The 22154-nt window shown below is 34.1% G+C and overlaps 4 protein-coding genes across 28 annotated transcripts in view; 2 read left to right on the top strand and 2 right to left on the bottom strand.

The window, feature by feature from the left end:
• The window catches only part of LOC127847058 (uncharacterized), a 270689-nt gene that overhangs the window by 14850 nt on the left and 233685 nt on the right, over nucleotides 1–22154 (bottom strand). The gene's annotated exons all lie outside the window — the stretch shown is intronic.
• Nucleotides 1–22154, bottom strand: part of LOC127847055 (phosphatidylinositol 4-kinase beta-like) — a 152206-nt gene that overhangs the window by 92963 nt on the left and 37089 nt on the right. The gene's annotated exons all lie outside the window — the stretch shown is intronic.
• On the top strand, nucleotides 9129–14169 carry LOC127847068 (uncharacterized). Its single transcript, XM_052378661.1, has 4 exons — nucleotides 9129–9775; nucleotides 12390–12521; nucleotides 12885–13165; nucleotides 13816–14169. Exons 1-4 carry the CDS (start codon nucleotides 9617–9619, stop codon nucleotides 14021–14023), a joined length of 780 nt encoding a protein of 259 aa, XP_052234621.1. The 5' UTR covers nucleotides 9129–9616; the 3' UTR covers nucleotides 14024–14169.
• On the top strand, nucleotides 14016–21021 carry LOC127847072 (uncharacterized). The gene is made up of 6 exons (XM_052378671.1): nucleotides 14016–14289; nucleotides 15231–15417; nucleotides 15692–15931; nucleotides 16870–17041; nucleotides 19865–20013; nucleotides 20211–21021. Coding segments are annotated over exons 1-5 (741 nt in total). The 5' UTR covers nucleotides 14016–14148; the 3' UTR covers nucleotides 19866–20013; nucleotides 20211–21021.

The following is a 22154-nucleotide window of genomic DNA, read 5'->3' as shown; positions in this document are numbered from 1 at the left end:
AAAAATAATCACTTTACAGCTCATTTCTTTGTAAAATATTGACTTAGCTAGATATATGTATTAAACCCGTTAAACGCATTATGGTGCAATGTTTTAATAATAACTTATTACATCAATGTAAAGAAGTGAAACTCCAGCTGCTGGAGCAGTATTGAATTCTTATTATAATCGATTAGTTGGTCCTTTATTTATGGCAAGTGACCGATTGCCAAAACAGTACAAAACGGCACAAAACAACACAATACAAAACAACATAAAAACATATAAGAATTAAGCTAGGGTCACCGCCTTGGAACGGGGGTTTAAACCGGTTAAAGCATTGGGGGTTAAAACCGTGTTTAGAGCGCTCAACCTCACACTTGGCCAAGCAATATTCATGATACATTGAAGTGTAAATAAAATTTTACCTCATAGCATTGTAACTCAAATTAAACAATAATAAAAGGGAATTAAAACGCATTCAATTTTATTACCATTTAATTACTCAATGGTAGGAAATACCAGAGCAAGAGAATGACAACTTTTTTAGGAACGATGAAATAAAACTACAAACAAGTGTCAACTACATTACTTCTTTTTAGAAAAAGATTTAAGAATATAGCTTCATGTAGTAAATATTTTAGATCATCATCGCGCAAACATTATAACTAACTTTATGCACAACATTTCATTTAATTAAAGTGAAAATTATATAAACATGTCTCGTTGTGTTTTTTTCAAAGTTGAACTCGGTTGTCCTGGTAAACGTTGGATGATTGGCATGCATGTAAGTATTAGATGGAAACGGGATCTGAAGGGAGTGAAAATGTGTGGTCAATGCAGGTCAGCACAGTTCATGATAAGATTCAAGATGACTGAGTATTTGTCTATATGCAGTTTTATAGGAGAAACTCGTTTGAGACTCAGATGCATTATTAGCTTGCAATTTGTTAAAATACCTAACTGATAACAAGAAATCATTACTTTATTTTCATGAATTGTCATGTAAATTCTTCAGCTAGCAAGGGTATTACACAACTTATTTGTATAGCATAGCTAAAATTATACGTCTATTCATTATCTAAAATCGAATGTCTGATTCTAATGTAATATTGAGTCGATTCTTAAAAAAAGCATGCATGTTGTCGGGTATATTAAATAGTCCTCTAGCACTCCACACCAAACTTGGTTTTTCTATTTCTGTTATATCTCATTCTTGATTTGAATCGTTTGATTTCATTAGAATTTGGACATGAAAATTACAATCACAATTGTATTGTTCATGCCCAAGACATGTAGTGTGGTTTTCCAATTTAAAATACAACCACCATTTTATATTGCATGAAAATACCATTAAAGTGCGCCACAGTTTCATGTTGTCGTTACTTTATTTTGTCTCAATCAATATTGCAAAACGAGATTCAAGGTTAAAGAAAATGCTCTTCTCACTTCATTTTATACCAAATCCTAGATGATCGGTTCATTTCAAAGCGAGTAGTGTCGCTTGAAAGTGAAAAGATGGCGAAGTTCGATACTTTATATCATAGTCACACCAAAAGGGAAAGCATCATCAACAATAATATTTTGTATTGTATTTGCACGTGAAAACCACGTGTTAAATGCCCGCTTCAACACCGACTCATCGATAGACTTGTATCGGCTGTTGAAATATTATCCGAAAAAGGCGTCATATTCGAAACGAACATGTTTTCAATTGTACAAGATTGACGAAACAAGAACATCCCGTTGCAATACCTTGGCAGAGAAAAGCAGTAGCATATATGCTAACCATTTGGGCACCAATACGGTAACCAAGCATTGAAAACGTACCTGTCTCAGCCAAAACTAATAATGCAGGTAGAAGCTCAGTACCCGTGTTGTGGAACTGGCTGAGCCTATGCTTGCCATTTGGGAACAAGTTAATTAAATATGTAGTGAGAGCGAAACACTATGCGAGTATTTTATAAATTTGTTAACCAGTCCTGTATTCAAGTATGCACAATGTACGAGCCTGTGTGTTGGTTCAAGTTCATTACCGAGTAGATCAGGAGAACCTGTAGGATCTTATACGTTACATATTGAAACCTGTCCCACAATCGAATAGTTGTAATGTTTTGCCACAATATTTGCTTAATATGTGGGTACCTGTCTATTAACTGGAGTGGAAATGTGCAAACCATGGCTTATGCCTACCAAGTGACTACAGTTGGATTGTAGTTCAGTACGTGGGAAGTAGTAATGAATGCATTAGTCAATGCTAGCATCAAATATTTAAGCACCTGGGTAGTAAACATGTAACAGCAATAGGCGCATCGAATACATCACATATTTAACAATTTCTTATGATAAATCTAATTGGTTTATTATTATTAAGTTCCTCGTGTTCAGTGTTTGCTGAATTTGGTATAAGAGTTGTGCTTTTGGACCTCACCAAGTTCACCAAAGTACATGCACACGAACTGCAATTGCCTCTTAAACAGCTAGTTTCAAGAACGAGATACTACAAGTACTGTAGTAACCTTCTTCATTTTTACGCCTCGTGACTAAAACGTACATAACGTACATTAAGTATGTGAAAGTGTCGAAATTTGTGATGCTATTGCCTTTCAGATTATGTTAGCAATATTTGTAATAAGTATTAAAATTGGAGACCATATCATTAATCGGTAAAACATTGTTTCGCATTTCACATTTTCAGTTTTTAATTTTATTTTTTTAGTTAATCCAAAAGTTCGTGCTAATGAAAGACACACGATTGGCAAACTTGTAATAAACATATATTATATTTCAATATGTGATGTTAATAAAGCTACGTGAGTATGTATGTTTGATCACGTAATTTGCTTACATACTTGTTTTAATTCAACATATGGCGGTATTTATTTAAATGCGCACAAATCGCGATCAGAACCACTATAAATTTGACACTTACTACACACAACACTGAGCATGCGCATTATTGGAGAATAAATATCTTCAGTTAAGGCGACCATCGTTTGCTTGATTGTATACTTCACAGTATTGTAGATTTTTCGACTGCTGCGAAGTATCCTTTACTCTTCATTGTGGAAACCAGATTCGTTTATTGAGAATCATCACGTTCAAACCAAGCTGTGACTAACATGTTGTTTCGTATACTTCGGAGTAGTGTACATATTTTTGATTGCGTGAAAATCTCTTTTTGTGTTACCTCGGAATCAAGATTCGTTTGTTTAAACATGTATATTACCGATAAAACTCATGTTGTGACATAAGAAAAGGCTACTATAGTATCACAAAAGAATTAAATATAAAAAATCTACGTTTTAATTTACTTTCAATATTGTCTCTATTGCTGGCTTGGGTTTAATTGTTAAAGTCACTATCACGCTCACCAATACATACGGTTACTGTATTATGCTATATAAAAACATTCGACAACAAGTAGTACCATACGATGGTAAATTGCAATAGGAAGACCCTAAAAACAAGTAATATTGATGTAAAAACGTTATATTACAAGCATTTGGCAAGTTTTAAGCATCTAAATATCTAAATATCGTTCCACGATGTAATCTACTTTCGCTTTCGAGTCAGGATCGGATTCATTCGGGTTGCGTTCATTTGCATAATTTATACAAGCCATTTTCGCATTCGCTAAGTTCCAGTTACCCAGAATTCATTTTGATTTTACATAATGATTATTCATGAGAGCTACGTCATGCTTCCGACGCTTACCGTATCCAATCTCGTGTTCGCCCGTAAATGTTCGGATATTTCACGGGAGATATAAATGGAATTATTTGTGGCCACAAAAAAATAAAAACGAGCATTTTGTATCTCGTTAAATCAATTCTACCATACAACATCTAACGTTGAAATTTTGCATTTTGCTAAAAGGAACATTGATTTTTTTATGGGTTAGCTTTATTTAACGAAATATTCGATATTTTTGAGCGTGATTGTTACTTTAAACAAAAAGTTCGTGCTAATTTACGACACAAGATTGGCAGACGTGTCATATATATACATTATATTTCAAGATGTGATGTAAATAAAGCTACGTGAGAATGTAGGTTTGATCACATAATTTGATAACAACTTAGTTTTAATTCAACATATCGCTGTATTTATTAAATGCACAAAAATGGCGACCAAAACCACTATCAATTTGACATTTACAACACACACCACTGAGCAAGCGGCATTATTGGAAAATAGACATTATACTATCACAAAATAATCGATTATAAAGAAGCTACGTTTTATTATAATTTTATGTTGTCGTTATTGCTGGCTTGGGTTTAAATATCACTGGGAAAGGACTAACCCTAACCCTATGAATGCATGCATGTATGCATGTATGAATGTATATATATATACCTTAAGCTTAAATTATTTTAATAAGCATGCTCAGTTCATGTACACTCCTAATTTAAAATCAACCTCCGTTTTAAAATATCAGCTTTATCACACGAGCTTCGAACGTGACAGTGTGTCATTAAGACACCAAACAACTCAATTCTATTGACCGAATCTATTGCGTTGTGATTTTTAACCTAGTGCAAGCGTCTAGTTTAAATAATTCGAGATTTCATAACATATAAATGTACAGATTCACTTAAACAGTCAATTAAAAATGAATCAAAGTGTAAGCTGAAAATATTTTCAACATAGTTGAATTCGCACATATCGATAATTATATAAAAATATAAATTCGGGAATAGCATTTAAATGATCGATTTAAGAATTGGCATTTCATATTAATACCAGCGTAACTTTGATAGACACAACAATAATCATACATTCTATAATTAAAGAGCTACTTACATTGTTGGTTAAAGTTTCGCAACTTACTCCAGAAGTTCTAACATGGCCGCCATAACCTGACTGAATTTTTGCATTGTGGGAAACTACCGCGCTGCCTCATGCAAGGGCAACTTCATTATACTATCCAATCATATTGAGTTATCAAAGCTATCACGTGCCGATCGCCTTACACCTATTTATAGATTATAACCATATATGTGCATAAGCCGTGGATCGTTAAAATACCATATATGGTATTATAATTTAAAAGCTTATTTTGTGTGACGACATATCCGGGATTGAAAGTTCTGTTTTATAGATCAGTTAAAGTGTTTCAATTAAGCGACATGCCTGCACACTCCAACCTCTTCATGGAAGATGTGCTTCTACTCATTAATAAGGAAGATTTAACACGGCTGGTCTATTAATAATGTTATTTCCTTAAGTGCAAGTAAGTGATGACCCAAAATAAGGTCAGCACAACAGGCAGCAAAAAGGAAATCTGAGTGCACTAGGGCGGACCGGAAGATATATTTTGTTTGTAAGAAAGGGGATCATTACAGGTGGTGAGCCATTTAAAGGTTATAACGCACGTCATTGTACGTCTCACTGAGGCAGCCAACATGAGGTCTGCTGGCACTAAGTCGCTACTGTGGGATTTCTTTATTTGTCCGAAAAAGGCTATTAAATATGCATACCCATTCACTAAAAAATAACGCACACGGCATTATGTCACCTATACTAATTCAAACCCCGGCCCGTAACTATGTCATATGTACAGGGGATGGGAGGTATATGTGCAACAGGTCGCTACCTGGGCAACAAGTTTTTAAGAAAGGAGCCCATGCAAGTGCATACCTATGCACTGGAAATAACGCACACGGCATAAATGTATGTCTTCCTTTCAACAACCCTCATTAAAACCGAAACTCACAGGTACGTCAACCCGACAAACTGACGACGTATGGTGTACGAACACCAGGTCTCTCTACCCGGGTAAACTATTTGTTTTTTAGAAAGGGGTCATTTATGGTGCATATCCCTGCACTTGAAAAAAGAAGAAGACATGTGTGTACGTCCCTATGATATTCAATCAAATCAAATCCTTTGCCCGAGGACTGCCTTCAGCAGGTCGCTTCTGGGGTTTAACTCTTGGCTGTCACAAACGGATTATTAAAATGGAAAACCCATTGAACAGTGGAAACATCCTTAATTAAAATCCTTGCCCGAAACCAGGTTAGTCGGACAGCCAGTCAACGGGTGGTCTGGGAGCACTAGGCTGCCAACATGGAAACAATAATGTTCTGTAGACTTGGGTCATTCGAAGGGCATACGCATTGACTGGAAATAACGATTTCGGCATGTATGTATGTCCCTCTGACACCCAACCTTATTTAAACCCCGTCCCGGAATTAGGTCAACAAGACAGGTAGCCGACGGGCAGTGTGCGTGCACTTGCTCGCTACAGAGGGATAGCTCTTACCTGCTAGAAAGGGGCTATTAAAGGTACACACCCACAAAAAATAAATTTTACGGCACACGTGTACGTTTCCCCGCGCCAACACAAATTAAATCCCCGGCTTGACACTATGTCAGTTTTATAGGAAGCCGACGGGAGGTTTTCATGCACCAGTTTGCTACCAGGAATGTTCTCTTGATTGTAAGAAAGGAACCAACACATGTGAATAGTTATTCACTTAAAATGACTCACTCGGCACGTGTGTACGTTTCCCTGCCTCCCAACTGATTTGAAAGGTGCAGACATTATAGACGAACCACCAAGCTGTTATGCATTGTTTAACAGCAAACTTAAAATTCAACAGCTAATACGACCGTAGGAAGAGTTATCATGAGTGTTGTTTTAATCCAGCAATTCGGCTGCTAGCATTTATTTATCGATTAACATCGTATATGATGAAAAACGTCAGTTAACAGGTAAACGACACTTGTTTCCTTTACATAACACACATGTAAATTATATGTGTAGTTACGAGCGTTATTTTGCTTGTTCCAATAGTATGCAGTGTATTCAGTAATGTTTTGTTCAACGAAAATCAAAATTTAAACACTATTTGTATAAAAACTTAATTGTAAAAATAGATATTTGGTTCATAATCAACCGACAACCCCCATTCCACTACTAGTGTCATCGTATCGTTAAAAACAATGTCATTTCGACTAGTCTCGTTTTATGTTCCACTAAACCTGATTGTGGATATGAAACAGCTTTGCTTTATTATAACTTAAAATAAATTAAGGTCAGACACAATAATTGCATAGTTCTTTGAATGTAATTATGTTAGCAGGATGCTGTCAGCCTACCAAGTTAGAATTGTTAAGTGCTTTTCAAGTGCAGCACGTGCGCGTGATCATTTATCCAATGTAGCCCTAGCAGCTATTTTCAGCGTTTTGTTTAACCTAGAAGAATGTACATTACACATCTGTCAATGTTTAAAGGTCCGAAACATTAGTGCATTTCTGGTCTATGCACTAACACGTCTTTTCAGAGTACATAAGCACGTATCACGCTTAAACAGTCACGTTCCGCGTCTTATTTGGTCACGTACACGGGAACATTCATCACATTTAGCATTATTAGGATCGCGTTCTTGCATAGTAACAAGGTGTAAGAGGCAAAACTTCAAAAACTTTCACGCTGACCTAGTATCATACCTCTAAATTCGTCCGATTTACATGACCATTTTATCAATTTAGTGTTTTGTATTAATTGTTTAACGTACAGTGCTCATGTTTTGGTTTAAAAAAGACACACATAGTTTTCCTTGGCATTATAATATAAAGAGCCTTACAAGCACCCAAAAACCAATTCTGCTATTATAGTCATGGCTCAATGTCTAAGTATGTCTACCTTCGCGTGATTATTTATCAGAATAATAATTTGTAGTTATGTTAGTGCTTTTATCTCCTATTATTGTCTAAGGGACATTGTTAGATGTTGTTCGTCCGACCGCAAACATTTGTACTTCTACTCAAGTGCGTGTAGACACATTGTTTGTTCAACTGCAGCGCCATTATAAGCCCTTTCCAGAACACGTGTTTACAATTGAATGACTAAAATTAGATGGTCTATGCACAGTCTTCGCATCGCTTTTCAAAAGTTGGAATAAGTGTAGATGCGTAAAGTTTGATCGCCTAGGAAAGCGGTAACGATGAATTACATATTACAAATACAATACGTTATTCATCTGATGAAAATGAATAAAATGGGCTAAACACTCGTGGGAAACCTTTGAAGCCAAAGCGACAAATAAGTTTTTTGCGGAACACAGACTGGTGACCCTTCAATTACTTTCACGTCAGGATTTACATTTGTATTGTCCTGAGTTATAATTTTGTGCGCAGACTCCCTTAGTATAAAACATATTCAAATACAACGTTGAGACTCATTTATAGAATGCGTGCAGGACATTGAAAGAATACATCAAAAGCCAGTGCCGAATTCGAGGACATCACCGCTTTAATCTCTATTTATAGAATTATTGCACTTTGTTAATTGGGTGTATAGTCCATTTCTCATGCGCAACTTAACTAGGCAAGGACTGGTTTTACAAGACATGCCTTGTAAAACATCAACAACTCTCGTGTCCATTGTTTACAAATGTATTTCCTTTTGTGCATATTTTGGGCATATTCATCGAATCATTTGGAATCTTTTCCGATTTTCATTAAATAAAAAGAAATAGGGTCGTTTTTACAAACTAAAAAGGTCAATATCAAAAGTTGGACGAAAACAGCAAAACTGCGGGGGGGGGGGGCATTCGGCGTCAAAATTGACAGCACTTATATCAATTAATACAAAAGTATGCCGAACTGTTTAAAAAATGCGCTTTACTTTACGGATAATGGAATAGATCTACAATAATCCAATTTGGAAATAAATATAATAATAAACTACATTTATTATTTAGTAATGTTATTAAGATAAACGAATTGCTTTGTCACGGCCGTTATTCATGGGCGCCACCTTTTGTTGGCGATGTATTAATAAATGAGCCAATGCAACTTCCGAGGTGGCGCTAACGACCGGATGTGTTGCAATTGCAAGGATATTTCTGAAGGGCGCATAGATTTTATGATGTTTTTTTATAATTTATTTCGCATTATTTTAAAAATCGGACAATAAAGTGCGATTAAAGGTCAACAGAAGAACTCTGACTAACTGTTCACATTTTATAAAGTAATACCATATTATAACAACAAAGTAAAAAAATAAAATTAAAAAATAAGTAGAGCTAAAAAACGATGATTTTGATGATCGGGAATTTCCGTAAGGCGTTCGGCAATTTCCGCCGCTATTTTACCCCGATGACGTATGTGTGCACCACTGCGCATGACGAAATTTCCCATGTTATGTACAGTATGCACTGAAGCATGCAAATTTCCCTCAAAACTTCAAGGAATACAGGACTGTGTTGATCATTCACTTGCATATAATTAATTTATAATCTTTTTTGTGTTGATTACGAGTAGAACTTTTACATCACATTGAGGATTTACTGATTTATAAGATGGTGCAATGTGCAGCGTTTGGCTGCAATGCTCGTCTTGAAAAGAAAACGGAGAAGAAAGGATTCTTCGGCTTCCCAAAGGACGATAGTATTAAGCGGAAATGGATTCTAGCCGTGAATTAACGACGGATTATCGACGGAAAGGTGGTGGACTTTACGCAAAGCAAATATGCAAAACTCTGCATAAAACATTATGAGGATAAGTGCTTTGTCCACCCCCCGAGTGTGATGGCGAGTGCGGGCTTTGGGTAGTCCAAATAATTAGACGTAAGCTACCCCCCTGTAAATCGACCTCATATTTATAGGAGTAGGGCTTTGGGATGAGACTGTCGCTGCATCCTGATGCAGTGCCATCTTTGTTCTCTGACACGGACAACTTCAATTCATTACAGCCGAAAGCCCTAAAGCCCGACGAGTTAGGAGCCCCAAAACGGAAACGGGACACCTATGGTGCTTTTGCCAAGAGAAATCGCAAAACGGTAAGAACTAAATTATTAAGGTCAATGATCAGATATGCATCTTAATACCACAAGTTCTATGTACTTCAAAAAGCTCAAACACTGACAATTTAAAAAAATACTTTTGAATTAAAAATCATTGTATGTCGTTAGAATAGGTGGCAGCTAGAAACCAAATAGTTCTGGCTACCATAACTTTAAATGTCGCTTTTTATGATTTTTGACTGGCGCGACTTTATACACGTATGTCAATACTATATAAACTGTACGCTGAAGTTTCTTTAGCTAGTAACCAAACTGACTTTGGCAGTACAGCAAGATCTAATTATTTATTGTAAGTGTTTTGACAGGCATCAGTTTGAAATCAACACATTACGATCTTAATACAAAAATGTATCTATCTATATATACTGCTAGTCGACACAATTAGCATTTCAAGCAGTGGACATTGTTGAGTCCATTTCCTGGGAAGAACCAGTACTTGGTGTCTATGGAGGAGATAATGAGAAAGCTTCCTGAGTAGGGAGCGAACCCAGGAACTCCCGATCGCTAGGCGTGTTGCTTATCTTTTTATTGTTTACAATGTGAAAACGCAAGTGCTTTTCACTGATTATTATGCTGTTATTTGTGACATTGCCTTACTGAAACCAGGTTCCTATTAAGAACAGCAAAAAGTATCTTTTTTTACCAAATCCATTCAGACTTCCAATAATGTATTATGGCTGGTTAAGAAAAAGAGATGATAAGCTAGAAATAGTGTGCCATTTTACTGTTTAAAGAATTAAAAAAGAAATTTAAATTAGTAGCCGACAGGTGTTATATACCAATTATTCTTCATGTTGTGTGAATCATAAAATGAATCTTGATTATTTTTCTGTTTTCATAAATTGAAAAGCAACTGATTCTAGAATTTAGTAGCTGATGGCTATTTAGGCTACTGGTAGTGCCATGATAATTTAAATAACAGTTCAATTTCAGTATTCAGGGTAATATATTTAGCCCAAATCATTGTTCTATATTAGAAACAGGAGAAAAATCCAATAGCCTGACTATATAAATTATTAATTTATAGAAGCCCAAATAACATCTAACCAGACCCGGGATGTCTGGCTTATAATTGGCATGAAGACTGGATAAATGTTATATTTTCAAATTAATATTGTTACATGCATTAATTGCATTGAAAACAGTTTTCAGTGTAATAAACTCATTTTGCTCCTTGTGGGCTTTAGCCATTTTGAGATTTCGATATAGCATTTAATGTACTAATGGTGTGTTTTTTGTTTTATTTCTGAAGTGGAAAAAAGAAAAACATGTAGTTTTACTATTATGAATACAAAGTTTACTTTATTTTACAATTTTGTGTTACAAATCTTGTAGAAAAGAAATGGCAGCATTATAATATGTGTAAAATTAAATAAGCTTTTTTCGGGTTATCATTTTTATACTTTATTTATAAAGTTGATTCAATTAGGTGGTTTCTGTACAAAATAAGTTGGTCACTAAACTGGCTGTACTTTTGCAAATCACCATGCCAACACGGCACCAAGTTTGCAGAATTTGGTGTATTACCACCCTAAAGCTGCCATAAATCAATCTGGTGTCATAAAATACATGGTCCTCTTTGTTTCTGTAAAGTCAAGTATTGTTATCAGTGATCTACTGTTATCAATTTTATCTGGCACAGACAGTAATAAAACAAGCAGATTATCAGACTTCAGTAATCGTAACAACTGAATATACAACATACTGCACTAGTAGATAGAAGAGTATTTAGAAATAGATATGAAATAAAATGCAAAAAATTTGAACAAGAATCTACAATTTTATTATTGTCTCTTGTCTTTATGCTTTCTTTTAATTTAAACACTGTATTATTTTAATTGAGATATTTTTTATATATATTGTGTTTATTTAGTTTGACAAATTATAATTAAAACAGATACTTTCATATATACTAGCATCATTAAAATAGATTTTTCTTCAAAACTTGTTTTTTTTATTAATTAAAAAACAAATCCTCATGAAATGAGCTACAGTGCTGCGCATGGACACAGTTTTAAAATATAGTTAAAATGAAAAAAAAACAATCATTTTTAATGAAGTTGTCATGGAAAATTGCTTACCGGTATAAAGCTTTAATTATAGATACTAATACTATATTGCAAAAATAAATGTAGATCATAAAATGAATAGTTTTGTTTGAGAAAATCACCAAAATGATGTCCATTCCCTGTTTGATGTCTTATTCTCAATTCACATAATACAGTGTTCTTAGAACACACATATTCTGCCAGTTATAATTAGATATAAAATCTACTAAAATGGTTTTATTGCACAGATGATATATATGCAGTTTTACTACTAGAAGTTATTATTTAATATAAGAATTAGTTTAGAATTGTTGGAACTAGGTCATAAACAATGACCTCACCTTGATATGATGATTGGTACATTTGAACACAGTTAGAACAGTAGATGATGAAACCACTTTAATTTGTAATGAAAATAACTATTTGAAAAATCGGATGGCACCAGTTCTATAAAAATATAACAAACATACATGAACAATATCAAAGGTACAGCAACACATGTATGAAAATCTGATTTATTTTATCATGTCATTATTTGTCAGGTGAATGAGGTACTGAAGTTGGCAGAGAGTGAGTTTTCTGAAGAATCACCAGTCGCGGAGACTCCTGCAAGCCTTGACGAACCAGATTTGTTGACACCCAGTCATTGTTTAAAAGCTACTCAGACTACAGAGGTGAGGACACTAAATAATAAATGCAAACAATATTCTGTTCCAAAATTTCCAATCACAATTCACAGTGTCAAGTGAAAAAATTATTTATTATTTTGAACAGATGCTTGAATTTATAAAATGCTTAGGGATGTTAAGCACACATTTTTTTACTTCATTAAAGGAAGAAGCAATTTAATTTCTGTCAGTTTGCAACTTGGCATGGTACATCATTTTGATCATATTTTTACTCAACATATGTTTGAATTGTGTTTATATTTACCATTTTAGTTTAAATCATGCAGATATGCAAGCCATCAATTTTAATCAATTATTCTATAAAAAAGAATGCGTACACTGTAGCAATAACTAATTTTTAAATTACAGACGGTAGTGTTTCGACCAGCCGAAAATAAGGGTTTTAACATAAAACCAGACCGGAAAAACAAAAAAGTGCAGGCTATCGCCAACATAGTGGACTCGGCTACTGAACCAGCTTTATTTGATTCTGAGGCTGAGGTCGAGGGACACTTTGAGGAGGAATACACGGAGGATGATATCTATGATGATGACTTCGACAGTTCAGAGAAGGATCCTGATTGGGAGCCTGATTATGACTCTGAGGAGGAATTGATGTCAGATGATGAGGAGGAAGAAGAGGAGGTTTGGTATGTATTTAAAATAAACTTGCTTGTAGAATTGGCATGTTCATGAATGCTTTTTACTCGATCTACTTTTGCAATTATACTAATATTTTTAGAAACGCCATGCAGACTATTTGCTACCTTTATCTGTACATAATTATATATGTGTGTTGTCAATAGCTAACATACTCTCTTGGAAAATCTCACTATATAAGATGTATCATCCAATTTAAAATGGAATTATGTTTGAAACATGATGCATTTTACTATATAACATTTATCATCAAAGTTAAACTGGAATAATGATTGAAACATGTCAGTTTACTACAACTAACAGATATATTAAAATGTTTTGATGATGTTAAATTTCTTTTATAGTAAAGAAAACTGAAGTTCTGTGCATTAGTTAATAAATCTTGTCCGTGTATAAATGTTTTGATGAGTGCCATGGCAATAAGCATTATTTATTTTTTTGCAAACATGTATACATGTGTCTATTGTAAATGTCTGTGAATTTCCTATACTTTGCTTGTAAGAAATGCATTCATTTTCAACTTTTTTTCGTAGTAATTGTTAAGTTAACATGTAAACCAAATTCAATGTTTTGCATCGTAATCTCCTTTCATGAACAGCTATCCTGAATAACCTGACATACCTTATTTTGTATATGAGAGTTGTTTGCTCCCGTTACTGCTTGTGTGCAGTGTTTGCGGAGACAAATATTCCATTACTCGCAAGTCGGTGCGTGGGGGACAGCTGAAGATTTCCACTCTCTGCGGAACCGGTCACACTAGAAACTGGGATAGTGCTCCGACAGTCAATGGAACACCTCTCATAAACCTTCTTGGTGCTGGAGCAATATTTTTAGTGGCGTTTCAATAAGACAATTTTTGAACTGTCTGGACTTTTTCAAAGTGCCTTTTATTAAATATAGAACATTCACACGCATCCAGTCATCTTACATCCTAACAGCAGTTGATAGCATCTGGAAACGAACCCAGAAAAAAATGTTCCAGATGTGCGAAGGCCGTTCTCTGAGGCTAGGAGGTGATGCTAGCCATTGTTCCCCAGGCCATACATCCAAGTATGGATCCTACACACTGATGGACCTGGAAACTGGACATGTCCTTGATGTGCAGCTTGCTCAGGTATGTTTATAATTTTAAGGGCACAGACATGCCAGCAATGCAATATTATTGACCAATAATTGAAACTAGTTTCATCTCAACACAACGCTTGAGTATACCCCCACAAACGAAGTTAAGGGGGTATAAAAGAGTGAGCTCGTCCGTTTGTCTGTTGTTTGGTCTGACTGTCGTTTGGTCAGTATTCAGTGTTCGCTCTTTAATTCAAGTTGTTTTCAACCGATCTTCACCAAACTTGGTCAGAAGTTGTTTCTATATGATGTCTTGGTCAAGTTTGAATATGGGTCATACCGGATCAAAAACTAGGTCACCGGGTCACTTAGTGCGCTTCAATCATTCAGCATATTATCCGCTCTCTAATTCAAGTAGTTTTCATCCAATCTTTATAAAACTGGGTTAGAAGTTTAACCAAGATGATCTCTAGGCCAAGTTTGAACATGGGTCTTACTGGGCTAAAAACTAGGTCACGGGGTCACTTAGTGTGTTTTACACATTCAGCATGGGTTCCCTATTGCAAAATATTCTGTGTCAATGCGGCATGTGGGTGTTTTCTTCACCTCTGTGACAAAGCTCTAGTTAAAAAAAAACATCGCCATTAAAATCTCAAATATACAGCAGAACTTTGTTTACAAATGAATGTTGTCATATATAAAAGAGTTGTAATAGTTGCGATGTGCAGTGATGAAAGAATTTCTTACACATTCAAAATTATGTGCGTGTAATGCAGAAATATATCATTCAATCTGTTATTATTCAATAACATAAAGTGAACATTGTATTATGTCACCTGATGGTATTATGTTAATTATTGTTATTGTGTTGGTGTCGTCCTGCTAGTTAAGTCCTAAAAACAACAACAAAACAATGAAGCAGGCTATAACAGTTTTATCTATGTGACTATTGTTACATAAAGTAATCAAGCATGTGTGAATTTTAAATTTCAGAGTGATGAAGTAAAGAACAGCAATGCCATGGAGCTGGAGGGTCTCAAGCGGGCACTCTCAAACCTGTTCAACAACGGGCTAAACGTATCAGACCTGGTTCCTGACCGCCATGTCCAAGTCAGGAAGTTCATGAGAGAGGAGATGGGCCGGGTTTGCCATTGGTTTGATGCCTGGCATATGGCTAAAGGTACCTTTTTAACTTTCTTATTATTAAAAGATAATTTTTTAATTTATTAAGTTGCTTCTGGTGCACAAGATCACCCAGGAAAAGTGTTAAAAGGGTACATGACCGCCATTGAATGACTGAACTACTGTTGAAAACTGTTCAAACAACTGAAAAAACATCATTTAATATTTACAAACAAATATATCAGTATTATAAACATGTGTGTTTATATACATTCTATTTGAGAACTTGTCTAACCAATTCATTTTGCTTAACCAATTCATTTTGTTTAAAGGGATCAAAAAGAAGCTGATGGCACTTGGAAAGAACAAAAACGTGGAACTAGTTGGACAGTGGGCTCAGTCATTTGCCAATCACCTGTATTATTGTGCAGCTTCAAGTTCTGGCAATGGTGACATGGTGGTCGCGAGATGGATGTCCATTGGAATCCATGTTTCCGACATACACGAAGGTCACGGGGACTTGTTTCCGAAGTGCCTCCATAGTCCCATACGGAGGAACTGGATTAAGAACGGTATGATGAAATATGTTGTGATAAATATATGTAGTCTCTTCAGGTGCCAGTCCAAAAATGTCACTGAATAATGAAATGTGTATTTTGGTGGTTGTGAAATCTTTCATGGTCAAATATTTTGGTTGTATTAAATTGTTAACCTAAACCCAATAATTATGAAGTTTTTATATCTAATGTTGTTTTTTTTAAATAATATTAATTAAACAATTTTTTAAATTATTTTACTCAATTGATCTACAAAGGCCTTAAAGTAGGACTATACGATTTTGTCAAATATTGTTTAATTTTTATAAAATGTCTGAACAACTTATTATACATATATTTCAATATAAATTAAAATAAAAGTGAAGAAGAACATGTGTCGAAAAATGCGAAATAAGCCAGATATTTAAATCTGAAATTGAAAATGGCTTCCAGCCGAATTCGCCAGCATATATATAATACATGTACAATGTGAATCTAAATTTAGTTTAAGTGCAGATTCGTTCATACGACACAAAGACACAATTTTGTTTCCTTACACATACGAGTAAAAGTGTCGGCATCGGCTTTAAACAGCGCTAACTTGTCTTTGCTGCATTTTATAAAATTCGTCTTCAATGTATAATTTCTATTGCCTATTTTGTGTCATAGTAACATAATTTTATCAATATATTAAAATGTAAAACATATACAAATCGTACAGTACCCCTTTAAAAGTAATCTTTGAACATTGTGTCCAAATGAAGATTTTACCAAATTAAACATTGCAAACATTACGAAAGACCTAAAGAGTGGGTCATTCGTGTTCAGAAAAAAATGTTGTTTAATTTTATAATGATTTCAATTACATTTATCGGATTATATATTTAACATCCGATTAATGTAAATGAAATGATTATGAATTTTTTTTCAATGACATGTGTTGCAATGAAAGTTGGACTATTACTTGTCTTTAGGCTCGAAGGCGCACAAGGAATTACTGTTGGTCATCGGAAGCAAGCGCCTTCTCTCTGACATTCGAATGCTGTCACCAGCTGAACAGACCTCGATGCTGGAGGCTCAACACAAGGTGGTCTGCCAAGTTGCGCCAAAATTTGTCAGCTTTTCATACGCAGCGATGAAACAGTGGTATGAATTGTGATCTATTAATATTATATCTACAGAAGAGCTAGCGCAGACATGTTGATTTTGTCTTTCATAGTTCAGTGGTAATAATTTTTAAAACTACAACTTAAAGGCAAAAATTAGTTTATTTCCTACACGATTGATAATTTTGTGTGCAAGTTTAATGAGAACAACATTTGATTATGATGCGTTTTTTTTTACATTCGACATTGGTTGCGGAAATTCTAACAACCAAAAATATGATCTTTAATTCGAGTGAAATTAATATCCTAGTTGACTAATAGACCGTTCCATAATTTAATCTTTACATAATTATCTCCCCTGAATTCTCTCCGCGTCCGCCATTACACTGCTGCTTAACAATCGGTAACATATATAAGAGAGCACCGATTATTCAACGGATGAATTTCTTTCTAAATTCTAAGGCCTTAATTACATGGTCTTGGTTGTCATGGGAAACTAACACATTTACACATTAAAAAAGCATTTAATTAAATTAAATGCAATATTTTTCATTTGATTATTTGCATCAATCTTTAAATCGTGTATGACTTTGCATTCAAGTGTTTAATTGTCCCTTTGTTCTGCATAATCCGATTATCTCGTTTTGATCAGATATTGTCCAGACTTAACTAACCACATGGTGTCATAAACCACACTGGGTGGCAGATGACAGTCTGGTCATTAAACACAATTGATGATGCCACCATGTCTCATCTTCCTGGTAGTATTAAGCAGTCATTTAGTAAGATAATTTACCTCCGACATACTTAACAGTTGCGTAAATAAGATATGTTACATATTTTACAAATTAAAAGTTATGTCCAATATAGAATATCAGAAATTGTACACCGTAAAGATACTAGCCCATTTAATTTATGAAAAAATAAAGTATTTAAAAAATATATAAAAATAAAACATTTAACGTATTTAGCGGGTATCGGTTAATTAAAACTACGTCATTCCGTATGAAGATTTGATGTTACGGCAATGCACGAACGATATCATAAAACAATAAATTACATTCGACACCAAACAGAGGTAAAAAATATTTTAAAAAATATATATGTATATAAATATATGTGTGTTAAAATGTTAGATATGTGTCACTCATACTCACTAGTAACGAATTTTCAATATACATGAGTACACAGTTCAATTTGCATCATATGAAGTTGTGTTTTTTTAGTTGTATGTTAATATTCCTCAATAGCGTCATTCTTTGTATAAAACCCATCAAATTAAAATTACATGTAAATACTGTCATGTCCTTTGCTTTTAATATGGCTTTGTAGTATGTTTATTTTCAAAGCACTCCTTACACTTTATAACACTCATTTATTTATCACACTAGCGTTCTCATGCCATTGATAATTATATTTTTATAATTAGATGTATAACTATTGTAATTTATTTAAGCTTTTCCGCAAAAAAAATATTACGGCTTATGCATAGAGCTCTTTATTGTGTCAAATTTTCGGCCTTTCAGCCTTCAGATAATCTTTAATTTGATGCTTATGCCGCGTTTTTAAAGTTGCCAATAAATGTATTAATAAATTCGTTTGGCGCTTAATAATATATTTTTGAAATATTATTTAGGTGTTTTTTTATCGGAGTTTTTGTGTGTGGATTAATTAAATAAACATTTGGTGTCGTTATCCATTTGTTTTGCGTAACTTCAAAGACCTATACAATACAATTTTTAGTATGTTTAGCTTTATAGCTGTGAAATGATCCAAAGATGAAAATATAGATATATCACATAGATCGCATTCTCTTCATCTTCCGAATAATCACATAAAAGATCGTCAAGATCAATATCATTCTCTCATGATAAAAAGCTCGTTTTTTTTAACGTGACAAAATTCCATCTAAAAAAATAAATATAAATCCAAACCACAATATTTTATCTCTGATATCAGTTAGAACAAGAAAAATAATGAAAGGCGTATCAAAAATATCATACTTAATATAATATGTAATGATTTTGGAATGTAGATTTTTACCAAATGAGATCAATTACAAACAATTAGCGGTAATTAATTGCGCGAGAATCTTTTATAAGTATTAATTAAAATATAATCTGCTTGATGTTGCGGCTATTAAAATCAACACAACAATACATGCGTGAGTTGTTTGTGATACGTTAAAAGTAAAAGTCTAATCAAAGACATTGTATGAGCGACTGAACCGGCAAATTTTCGCCGATGATTACCACTTGATTACAGATAAAAAACAAATACACGAAAGCATTTTTAACATTTTATTTGTAACAATCAATCTCAACTTCAAACAATCATTTAAACAACAAAAATGTAATAATCGCCTCACATTAATTCATTAAGTAATTTATTTATCCGACAACGGTGAAGCGGGTATTCTCTACGTCTTTGGCTTTTGGAATCGCAGACTCGCACAAGTTAGCAGCAGTGTAATGGCGGACAGTCACGTGACTGACAATATGGCGGCGGTCAATTTATCGATTATGGAACGGTCTATAAACATTGTCTTTTGCAGTTCATAAACCATCAAGTGCCCATGAGCATATGTCCATAATAAATATGCATTAGTTGTGAAAATGATTTTAGTTCCTTTTTATGCCCGTGAAGGTGGGCATATAGTGATCGCACTGTCCGTCTGTCTGTCTGAAATTCCGTCACACTTTGCGTTTAGGTTTCGAAAAATGTGGAAAAACACTTTGCATTTAGGTTAAGACAAATTTGGAAAAAGGAGGCATATGTCCTCCTATGGTGACAAGCCTTGTTGTTATATGAAATAGTAATTGTTGATAAAATTTGTGATTAAAGGCTATTTTTTGTAATCCAGATTGCATCTGGCAGCCCTGCATTACGTTTCTAATGCGCACAGAAAACATGCAGAGACGAAGAACTGCGAAAAGCGGTACAGAATTTCGCAGCCAAAGTAAGAGGCGGGACACCATGTCGTGAAACCTGTTAAAGAGGCCTGCAATTATGGTAATAGTCCTACTAAGCAAAATAGAAAATTGGCATTTTAATATATAATATGCAAAAACCTAACAGTGAAACTTACCAAGTTGACTGTTGTTGTTTTTTATGCATTATATGTGTATTTTTATTTATTTGTTCAATGTGCATAGTTTAACCAAGTAGTAAAAAATAAATTGTTGATGCTTTTTCGGATTATGTCACAGAGCTCATGGCTGAATTGCTGCAATTAAAACAACAGTTCAAGAGCACCCGGATTGCTAAGCAGGCATCTTCTTCCATTCTGTCCTCTCCACCACCTTTGGCATCATCTGCAAAGAAAATTTTAAAGAATTAAGCAGTGCAGTTGCACCGCTCTAGGTTTAATTAATTACAATAATTGGAAACAACTTGGCATGCCATTTGTCATGTATTGCTCCAGCTGGGTTTAGTGTTTGTGCATAAGGTGTCATCCCAGATTAGCCTGTGACATACATGTTTATAATTAATTAAAAAAATCCTCGCGCTGGAAAGATGGGGCAAAGCCTGCGCAAAATATCTCGTCCCATATTAGGCTGTGTCACTGATAAGACTGTGCAGACTCCACGTGAAAACAAGTTTTATATGAAATGTCTACGAACGTGACCTTTTGACAAATAAGAACCAAATCCTAGCTAAAGCACTGATCACGTATTGTTTCAAATTCACATAGCAACCACAATGATTTTTTTGAAAAATGTGAATGTATTATTTTGACAAATATGCTGCAATAATCCTTTTCCCATTGTGTGCTATACTGTTAGTATAAAAATGTTAATGTCAACACCTTTATTTTTAAATGTTGGGACCATGTAGTGTTAGTATTGGTCTGTAAAATATGTTTTAAAAGTCATTTTGTTAAAGGTACTTAATTTGAATCCATGACAAGTTGTATTGCAACATTGTGCTAGTAAATCTCATTTACTTATTCCGTCCCGTTTTCTAAAACTTGCCGTCAGGTTACAAGTTGTTCTGTTGTTGTGTCTGTGGTAATTTATGTTTTTTGATGTTGCAATAAACTTGTATGCTACATATATATTGTTGTGTTTGAATGTTTTCTCCAATTCAAAAACATCGAGAGTAAACATTTGACATGCTATTTGTCATTAATAGTATTAAGTCACCTCGCTCGTGGAGAGTTTAGAAAAATTCAATTGCGTCATATTTATATAAAATCAAGACTAATTATTAAAAAATATTTAAATAAAACAAAACAGAAAAGAGATCATTCAAACCTTGAAGTGAATGGCGACATAAATGATATCAATTTACCATAAATAAAAATCGTGTGCAGGGAACACATCGGGTTTCAACAAAATGGCCATGCCAGGATACTAGCAAAAGAAATAAAACAACTATTCTCGGTCATTTAGTATTAAATGACGCGACCATTTACGTAAGAATTATTCATTTCAAATCAACATTATTTATTTGAACTAGTACGTTGTTGAAGTGTTGAACTTGAACGGTAAATAAATTTGGACTGGCATACGTACGTCGATCAGTTTCAGGGAATAATTATATCTTTTCAATATGTGTCATTTATATTTGTCTGATTAAATTATAATTAAATACTTTAACAGTAAGGATGCGATGTCCTGTGTGTGTGTACTTCGAAAAATAAAAACACGTTATATGACGAACTTTAAAAAGACACAAGCTGATACCGTTTCCTTTGTTATGAACTCGTAGCAAGTGGTTAACTCATACGTCACTTCAGGTTTAAACAAAAATGTCGACTCGATCACGAATTGCGAAAAATCGGCATAGTTATCGGCTGTATACTCGCTGAATACGATGGTTTTAATCGAATTATAATATGGAAATGAATCTAACCTTATAATTGTCCATAACATTGGTGTATTTCAGTTTTTTTTAATCGGATCCGTTGATCTTTTTTTAATGTGTCAAAGTCCAAAATTCATTATTGAACTTGTTCTTGCTAACACATTTTTATAGTATTCAATTAATTTTATCCTGTTACTGATATTGATACATACCATCATCTGTATTGCAATAAAACATATTTCAAATAGATTAATATTATATAATATTGATAAAAGAAAGCAATAAGGGCCTTTTCAAAACGTGTTGTGATCAAATTTAAAATAAATTAAATTCAGAGTTTGCTT

The sequence above is a fragment of the Dreissena polymorpha genome, chromosome 10 (assembly GCF_020536995.1).
Source record: "Dreissena polymorpha isolate Duluth1 chromosome 10, UMN_Dpol_1.0, whole genome shotgun sequence".
Classification (NCBI taxonomy): domain Eukaryota; kingdom Metazoa; phylum Mollusca; class Bivalvia; order Myida; family Dreissenidae; genus Dreissena; species Dreissena polymorpha.
The sequence above is the reverse complement of the archived record's forward strand: the minus strand, read 5'-3'. Positions and strand labels throughout refer to the sequence as shown.